At 40.2% G+C, this 9,756-nt stretch overlaps 1 protein-coding gene across 5 annotated transcripts; it reads right to left on the reverse strand.

Moving 5' to 3' along the window:
* Positions 1-8,339, reverse strand: LOC114138070 (acylphosphatase-2-like). Of its 5 annotated transcripts, none has more exons than XM_028007097.1 (5): positions 8,185-8,339; positions 6,676-6,923; positions 6,528-6,544; positions 5,991-6,100; positions 1-357 (listed from the first exon to the last, which is right to left on the reverse strand). In XM_028007097.1, exons 2-5 carry the CDS (start codon positions 6,731-6,733, stop codon positions 192-194), a joined length of 351 nt encoding a protein of 116 aa, XP_027862898.1. In that variant the 5' UTR covers positions 6,734-6,923; positions 8,185-8,339; the 3' UTR covers positions 1-191. The 5 variants fall into 5 exon arrangements, with proteins under 5 accessions (XP_027862898.1, XP_027862897.1, XP_027862901.1 ...); XM_028007096.1 differs by having other exon boundaries at positions 6,676-6,934; positions 8,185-8,312; XM_028007100.1 differs by having other exon boundaries at positions 1-346; positions 6,676-6,934; positions 8,185-8,311.
* Between the last annotated feature and the right edge of the window lie 1,417 nt (positions 8,340-9,756).

Consider the following 9,756-nt stretch of genomic DNA (forward strand, 5'->3'; position numbering starts at 1 on the left):
TTATTGGCTGAACTGGGTTTATTCAAACCGAACTGGAAGCAGGCAGCAGAACCAGAACCAGAACCAGAACCGGGCTCCATCACCTCCCACTCTCTGCTCCTCATTGAGCAATGGCTGCATGCTGGTTGCCATGGCGACCGCGCTGCCGCCTCCAGCCGCTCCTCTGTAATCCGAGTCCCGCTCAGATTAAATCAGTTAATAATTCCTGGTTTCAGCTCCGACCCGACTGGATCCTCCAGCCGGGATCGAACCGGATCACATGGCAGATCCTCGATCAGGTGATCTGCTGTGACGCAACAGCGTCTCCGCTGCTGAGCTGGAGCCAAGATGGCGGCCGCAGCGGGGCCTGATGGGAGGCTGAGAGTTAAAACCATGGATGATTCTGATGTAACTGGTTTTTACTGAACTGGGATCAAATATGATTCTACAGTTAGAGTATCAATACTTTTATTATATTATACTCTAGTTAGAGTATCAATACTTCAACATATTTTTACTCAAGTAAAAGTATAAAGTATTTGGTTAAACGTCTCCTGAATTACTGAGTAACTGATCAAATTATCAATCATTTAATGTTTAAAAATCAGATGGAACAAAATATAAAGTTTAATGGAAATTTTAACGACCAAAATGACAATAATTTATATTAATAACAGAAAATAAAATCAGGCAAAAAAACATTTACAAATCAGATTCTTTCAATAAACTGATGAAACTGCAGGCGTGAGTCTGAGTCGGTTCTGTTCTGGTCCCGGTCCCGGTCCTGGTTCTGGTTCTGGTTTCGCTAGGTTAGGTAACCATGACGACTGATTTCGGCTCCTGATGGTTTGAATTTTTTCCTCGTTTTTCTCAAATATTTGAGTTTTTTTCTGGACAGAAACAGAAAAAACTTCAGCCGCGGATCAGAACCGTTAAACTACAGAACCGCCCGATCCGATCTCAGCTGGAGTCGGTCCAACGTTCCCAGTAGTCCCAGAGGCAGGAGGAGAACCGGTCCACGGGTCAGAAGCGGGTCTTGAACCCAGAGAACTCCAGCTTGTCGATGGGTTTCTGGTTGGTGAACTGGGCCCTGGTGATCCGACTGGACGGGCTTCCTTCTTTACTGAGCCAGAACTTCCTGCAGGAGGAGACAGTTCAGATCAGTTCACTCACATTGGACCAGAACCAGGTCCAGGACTAGGACCAGGACCAGATAATAATCCAGAACTAAGCTTCAGGTCCAGCAGAGGAACCAGACCAGAATAATCTGTGACTGAAACCTAAAGCGGATCAGAACCGGGTTCTGGGTTGCTACGGTTTGTAGCTCTGAATCATTTTCTCAGAACAAAGTTTTGGTCCAAACTTGGAGGAAATAAAAAGTTTCATCATTAAAGTTTCTTGTTTTCTGCCTCCAGTTTGGATCCAAACCCAAACGTCTCGTCTCCGTTTCTCACAATAAAATAAAAACTTTTTCTAGAAAAAATGTAGAAAAAAAAATGACCAGAACCAGAACCATGTTTCTGGACCAGAACCAGAACCAGAACCAGGTTTCTGCTCTCAGACTCTGTTTATCCAGATCTACAATAATTTATTATTTTAAATTGTTGCTTGTTGAATTTCACAGTAAAGGATTTTATTGTAATTAGTTTCACATTTAGTTCTTTAAAGTGCAAACGACGCTCAGACTCAGAGGTCAAAGGTCACAATAATGAACTTTACAGACCGGATCCAAACATGAGATCAATAAAATCTAAAGAGTCAAACTGAAGAGGTTCTGATCCTGAACAGACGGATAATAAAGGTCCAACAGAACCAGAACCAGAACCAGAACAATCAGATTTTATTTTACTGTAAGAAGTTAATTTTAACACATTCTGTCTTTTTTTTTCTCTGATCTTAATGACGACACAAAAAACGTTTTATTTTCTAAAATAAGATTAAAATAATACTAATTACTGAAGTTCCTCCAGGCTCAGATTAACTGGCATAAATCCTGATTATCAAACCCAGCGCTGCAGGGAATTATGGGTAAATTTAATCTGTTTTCTGAGGTCGTCTTTCAGCTCAAACTGTTTCTAGAAAAAGCGACGAATATGAGGAGAAATGAAGATTTAAACATGAACTAATGAATCAAACGGCAGATTAACGTAACGAGCCGCTGCAGATTAAGACGAAGAGAGCAGGAATGTTTGGGCCTAGTCAAAGGTTGGTGTGGCTGCAGAGGGGCATGATGGGAAATAAAACCCTGAGAACGGGAGGCTTGCTGCAGATTAGAGCAGATCTGGGTCAGCAGAGGCCGAAACTCGTCCCACTATCTGACCCACAGCTCAGAAATTAATCTGCTGGATTATAATCTGCTGCCAGCCGATCCGTCCGACGCTCACGCACAGAAAACGTCTCTGGACAGAAGAAAAGCCGTAAATCTGAAACTGATCAGGAAAAAACCAACTAGAGACTCTAATAAAACTGTAGTTCCTTTATTTATATTGAAAACTAAAATATGAAACGACAGGAAGCAGAAAGACGTGAGAAACGTTTTAGTTCATCAGATTGTTTTGCTTCCAGTTTCTGGTTGAGGAAAGTTTCAGTTTTTCTGTTTTAAACAACAGAGACAATAAAACTGAATGTTTCTATGGACAGATAGTGAAGCCGCCATGTTGGTAGAAACTTTATTATTAAGTTTCAACAGTAAAACAATAAAAACTGATGTCAGATCATTGATTTGGTTTGTTTCTGACTTTGAGCTTTTACTTTGAAAGCCCAGCTCATCTGAGTTTCCTGATCCGGTTTGCTGTTAATCCAGCTGCAGTTTTTATTCTGCCTGATTTTCTCCCCTTCAGATCAGATTCATATTTTTATTTCTGGATGTTTTATTAGAAATCATTTCTGGTTTTTCTTCATTATTGCTGATATTTTCTCCACTGCTGCAGCCTTTTACTTTTCCTCCCAGTTTCCATCCATCCTCCTGGTTCCCTCAGCATGACTCTGCCACCACCTGCTCTAGTTTTTCCTGAGATAAAACTTTAAGCCTCCCAGCAGCGTCTCGTATCCTGATGCGTTTCCTGTTCCCAGGCCTGACAGGAAGTGAGGTCGTGGTGAAAGTGCAACGGACAGGAAGGAGGAGTTTGCTGCTTCCTGTCAGTTTAACCATGAACTAAAGAGGTTACCATGGAAACGCCAGAATCTGCTGTTATATGTTAAAGTTTACAGATAATTGAAGCGTTTTCAGTACGGAGGTCCGATCAGCAGTTCACTGGTTTTAATGTTTTTATTAGTAAATTAGATCCTCAGTATGAAAATGATCCACCTGGATGTTTTTAATATAGTTTTCATCTATAAACAGGAAACCTGACTTCCTGTTGGTGATTCATCAGAAAATGTTAAACAAAATAATCTGCCAGAGGAATTATTAAAATCAATATTAATGAGTTATTTACTTAAAACAAACTCCTGTGTCTGGTTGAAAACTTACCTGAGTTAATTTTGTCTCATTTAAAGTGTGAGAAGATTTTTGCATCAGAAACTCAACCAAAAATACTCGGTAAGATTTTGGTTTTTGCAGTGTAATAATATAAATGCTTTAAAACGATGAAACCTGCTCATATAATCATCAGCAGTTATTAAACATCATAAAGTCACATTTAAAGCTGAACAAACTGAATCAGTTCATCAGGAAGCTGATTTAACCCTCTGGTGTCTATGGACGAGTTTACGCCTCTTTTTTACAGGTCTGGTTTGCGTAGCAGCAAGACTCCGCCTCCCCCAGTCTCACCTTCAACTTGTGCTTAAAGTGCACATTATAAACTTCACACCAGCTTTTAAATTGTGTTAATAGGCCATTTTAATAAAACCGGGGTTATGCTAAAATAAGTCAACCATATTTTGCCGAATGTCAGAAATGTTAAAAACAGGCTTTTCTGGAAATGTGACAGGAAACGAGCTTCAAACGCAAAAAACAAAACGCAACATTAGATCCCTTTGTTATTGGAAATCTCACATCTTCAACAAATAATTATGGGCTGTATTTTGTTGCTAACAAACGAAGTAAAGTTGCTCAAGTTACAGTGAAAGAGAAGCGGAAACGGAGTAGCAAGAAAAGCAGTGAGATGGCGAAGTTGATGTGAAGTTTGGATATAGGATCGGTGGCATCCACTTCATAATTTGATTTTATCTTAGTGGTTCCTGTTCTGTATATAAAGGATTATGTGAAGAATGAACACGCAGCAGGCAGCGGCGCGGTTTTGTGCCGGAAGACGAAGAGGGGAACCTGCAGCCGTAGTCTGGGCACACTGAGGATTGTCATGATGACGATGGCGGATCAATCATTCTGATTAGCAACTGACAAAGAGTATCAGAGACTGAGAGATCGATGAGATCCTGGCAGCCAGTCACAGATCCAGTAGGGGAAGAATGGCGGCGCTGCGCAGCCGCAAGGAGTCGATCACTACGGGGTGAGGCGGAGCCACTCCCCCTTTTTGTGAATATTTGACAGATTCACAGTGAAAACATTTTCATTTTTTTCAAATCGGATTTTGTTTTTCTGTGACTCCAGGTCCAAACTGCAGCCACAGTATGTCCAAAAGTAAAAACTAAGTGTAAATTCAAAACGTTCAGATTGTCCTGAAAAAAATGATACCACATAAGGCAATATTATATATAATATAATAGTTTCTATTAGGGTAAAATCAAAATTGATCAAAAACGACCTGGACCCCAGAGTCGCTCTGTGTGAAGGCAAACTGCGCCATCTAGTGGCTGGAAACGATCCGACATCTCTACGGTTTCTCCAGCGCCTCCAGGACTGGAGGTTCGCTGCCCTGCAGCCTTTAGATGAGCCTCTGCTGAACCACCTGAGCAGAATAATCAGGTCATTAAGGTTCTGGAGAACCGATCTACACCAGGAGGAGCAAATGAAGCCGTTTCATTCCAGGGTTTGTATCTGTGGCTCATCTAAAACGTGCAGGACAGCGACCCTGGTCCACCCTGGACCCCTGGTCCACCCTGGTCCACCCTGGACCCCTGGTCCACCCTGGACTCCTGGACCCCTGGTCCACCCTGGTCCACCCTGGTCCACCCTGGACTCCTGGACCCCTGGTCCACCCTGGTCCACCCTGGTCCACCCTGGTCCACCCTGGACCCCTGGACCCCTGGACCCCTGGTCCACCCTGGACTCCTGGACCCCTGGTCCACCCTGGTCCCCCCTGGACCCCTGGACCCCTGGTCCACCCTGGTCCAGCATGTTTCACTCAGAGTTATTACATTTACTAAATTACATTTACTTCACTATTATTTTCTTTTAAATGCACTTTTAATAGTATTTTTATTACTCTACACTTTTTACTTTTACTGGAGTCATTTTATTCTACAGTATTTTTTTCTTCCCACTGAATGAAAAACCAACATGATTGAACCAGAAATCCACCAAACAGAAACACAGCTGCAGTTTCTGTTAAAGTTTCAGAGATTTTATAATGAAAGAAACTGATTTGGATTTTTTCTTTTTTTCATGATTTTGTTACTTTTATGAATTATTGTCATTAAAATACCAAAATTCTCATTTAATTTAATATTTTGGTCCATCTGATGATGTAAATTTAAATATTAAATGTTTGATCAGTTACTCAGAACTTTTGACTTTTTGCAAAATATTTTTTACTTTTACTTGAGTAAAAATTGAAGTTTGATATTTTGACTCAGATGTCAAACTCCAGGCCTGGAGGTTCGCTGCCCTGCAGCCTTTAGATGAGCCTCTGCTGCAGAACCTGAACAGAATAATTATGTAACTAAGGTTCTGGAAAACCGATCCACACATGGAGGTGATGAAGCCGTTTCATTCCAGGGTTTTGTACCTGAGGCTCATCTAAAACCTGCAGGACGACTGGAGGCCTGGAGTTTAACACCCTGATCTAACTAGACTAGAGTGAAATATTTGGATACTGGGTCAGTGTGTGTGTCTCAGTGTGTGTGTCAGTGTGTGTGTCTCAGTGTGTGTGTCAGTGTGTGTGCCTCACATCTCCTCCACCATGGCGGCCGGTCCCTGCACCTGTCCCACCACCGTCCCGGAGGCGGTGTTCTTCACCCAGCCCACCAGGCCCAGACGCAGACCCTCCTTCTCTGTGTACTGCAGGACAGGAAACGTTTCACTCATTGAAATGAAAACATGAAACTCCAACATGAGGAGCTGCTGGTTAAAGTCCAGAGTCAGAGGGAAGCAGCAGCAGCAGCTTTCAGGATATTCACTGTTTTATTTATATGATATTTACTCAAAACGGTTCGTCACGTTTCTCTGACCTAGATCTGAGTTTTAATCATGGAGGTAAAAAACAAAATGGAGTTTTGTTTAAAAACTCATTTATGTGGGAAAAAAACCCAGAAAAAATCTTCATTACTGATGAAAACATAGAAAAACTTGAAGTAAGAACTCAGATGGTGACACTTTGGTTCCTTTCTATCAATTCATCGGTAATAATTGGGATATTGATCGGCTCCATCCTCACGGTTTGGTCTCTGGATCAGAACAATAAAATGTTTTCCAGCATCAGACTCACCATTCTGAAGCAGACACCTGGAAAACAGAAACAGAGTCCGTTCAGAACCAGAACCAGAACCAGGATATAAATAAAGCCCGACCCGACTGCTGGTCTAATTTAAGCAGCAAGATCGTTTTCCTTGGCAGAGGAAGAGGAGCAAACAGACCCTGAACATGGCCGAAGATCTCAAAGTCCACCGACTGCAGACCGCTTCCCGCAGACATCCTGGAGGCGAGACGACCCGGGACCAGCTGCACCGGCTCTCTGCAGCCGCCTGGTACCGACCTGCTCTGGTACCGACCCGGTCCGGTTCTCCTCGGCTCTTAAAGGAACAGCTCTCCGCTCAGAGCCGCTGCTGGTCTCTGTGGTTCCGACCTGGAAGGTTTTCAGACTCTCAGGTTCTGATGTTGGCGTCTGTATCACTGCTGATAAAACAAAGAAATCAGATTATTTGACATCATATTTAAAAACTTTCTGAACCACTGAATGTTTGTTGCAGTTTATTTCAGGTAGCTGCTGAACTGATGGTTCTGAAGCTGCTGCTGAATTTCTCTGCACTGATGCAGAGTTATAAAAATAATTTATGTCTGTTTAAATAAATTCAGCTGTTTTTCTGCAGCAGTATCAGCCAATACTCAGATATCAGACGGTTGATCGGTGCTTCACTTCGGTAAACCCAGAATAAATAAAAGCTAAAAGTAAAATAAATAACTGGTGTAAAGCTTAAAGGTCTGGAGCTGAGATCTGGTTCATCAGAACTGAATCAGATCAGGACTCTGAGCTGCCATGGAGCCGCTGGACGCATCAGGACTCAGATTTATTACAAACATGAAACAATAGCAGAGGGCAGGTCCTCTAGCGCCGCCTAGTGTCTGTCTGCTCATTCCTTCAGATTCCTCTTGATGCTCTGAAACTCTGGCAGCTAAACTACAAATCAGCTTTTGGCTGATAAACTCTCTAAACTGGTTGTTAAAGCTGCAGCATGTAACTTTTATTTTTAAAAAACAAAACAAAGTTTTTCTACATATTTGTTAAAATGTTGTGACAGTTTGTTATAATTGATGCAATAAATCATTTCATCACACGATGAATCATTTGCATGTTTTATCATTTTTCTCTCTTTCTTCAGTTTTGAAGTTTTAACTAAACTTTGTTTAGTTAAAACTTCATCATTCATTTTATTTGTTGTTTCTATTGTTTCGGATATTTAAAATGTCTTCCAGTGTTAAATGTTCATTAAAGTTTAAAGCTTATGGATATTTGAGAATGTGTTGCTGCATTATTATTTCATTACCTTTATATTACTGGAAAATGGACTCGAAACAACATTATTATTGTTTAACGCAATAACTTCTGGAATTAACCATTAAAAAAGAGAAATATTAAAGTTTATCCATGGCAGTATTAGCGTCATGCTAACCAGAGCAACGTTAGCACAACGTTCAAAACTGATTATTATAGTTCATAACTGATTATTATAGTTCATAACCGATTATTATAGTTCATAACTGATTATTATAGTTCATAACTGATTATTATAGTTCATAACCGATTATTATAGTTCATAACCGATTATTATAGTTCATAACCGATTATTAGTAAAGACCAAATGACAGCAGCTGAAGAACAGAACCGATGAAAATGAAAGATAAAACTAAGAGAAGCTGAAACTTACCGAACATCTGGAAAATCCTCCGCTTCTCATTCAAGATGGAGGATTCGGTCTGAGCTCTGGTCAAAATTATCACCATGGCAACGCAGAACCTTCCGGCATCTAGTACGGCAAGCCCCAAAGATATTTTATTCAGCTGATAGGCCAAATGCTTATTATTTTTTTCCTTAACGATTAGTTAGCTTCACACGGGGCGACCCGGAAGTGAACTGTCTGTTGGAGGAAGGTTAACAGGTGGAAATGTGAAAATAAATTATATTTAGGCGCACATTATTAAGAAAAACAGGGTATTTACAATTATTAATTTAATTTTAAATTATGTTTATAGATCATTTTAAATTATTAATTTAATTTTAAATTATGTTTATAGATAATTTTGTGATTTTTTGCGCCATCCTATTGGCTCCGCCCATTTTAAAGGAGTTTTTCTATTTGTCTGAGTTTCTTTAATGGGATCCATAATTAGTTGTAACAACAGACTTTATTTGAGGAAAAACTTATTTTAAATGTAGAAACAATACAGCAACGATACTGCAGGTTAGTTTTTCTAAATGTTAATAAAATATTGTCACACGGACGTTGAAATGTTGCTTATGCTGCATTGCATTCTGGGTAAATGACGTATGCTAGCTCTGACTGCGCATGCTCCGTCCAGTCAAAACAGCGATAAGTTCGTCCATAAATGGATGAAAGTGTAGAAATCTCCAGAGGTGATGAGCAGAACCAGAGGGAAACAAACTGTGGTACAAATTATTCAGTTTACCTAAATATCAAATATAATAAAAACAATAAATGTGAGCACAAAACTTTATAAATGGCGGGAAAAAGTCCAGTTTGTCATCCAATTGTAAAAAAGGGCTAACATTCAGAGCCAATTAAACACAAATTAATCATAATAAAATGCTGTTCAACCCAGTTTATTATTTATTACAGATTAGCTAACTTAGCAATAGTTAGCTTAGCCATTGCTACATTAGCTAAGTTATATGAAGACCCTGTTTGTCAGTCTTCATATAAAATCTGCAGTAAAAACCAGACTAGTAGTACTTTCTATAAAAACAAGCTGAGAGGCAACTTGTTTGGAAAAAAAGATTTTACTAAATAAAATAAGTTCATAGCTGCAATAATTGCAGCCAAAGATCATTAAATGATCCGATATGAAAACAGATCAAAACGCATCTTCAGATTATGAGTGAACTGCATTTGCACCTTGAAGAAAAGGTTAAGAAAGAATTAAAGTTTAAATTCTGCTTTAATTTCAATTTAAAGTGTTAGAGGGAAAACGATCAGAGCTCAGTTTCTGACTGAAAGCTCATCAGACACCTGATGGGTTAGAAATGTAGTTAAACGAGTTAGGGGTTAGGGGTTAGAGGTTAGGGGTTAGGGGTTAGAGGTTAGGGGTTAGGGTAGGGTAGGGGAAATAACGGCGCCATGCTGAACGACTGCTCAGCTTCAGCCTCATGTTGACGATACTGAGAGGAAATTACAACATATTTAGACCAACATGTTCAACTAAAATGACCAGAACCTTTTAGAACCTGCAGAAACCCGAATGACTCAGAACCAGGCGGTCAG

Source organism: Xiphophorus couchianus, chromosome 22 (assembly GCF_001444195.1).
Source record: "Xiphophorus couchianus chromosome 22, X_couchianus-1.0, whole genome shotgun sequence".
NCBI lineage: Eukaryota > Metazoa > Chordata > Actinopteri > Cyprinodontiformes > Poeciliidae > Xiphophorus > Xiphophorus couchianus.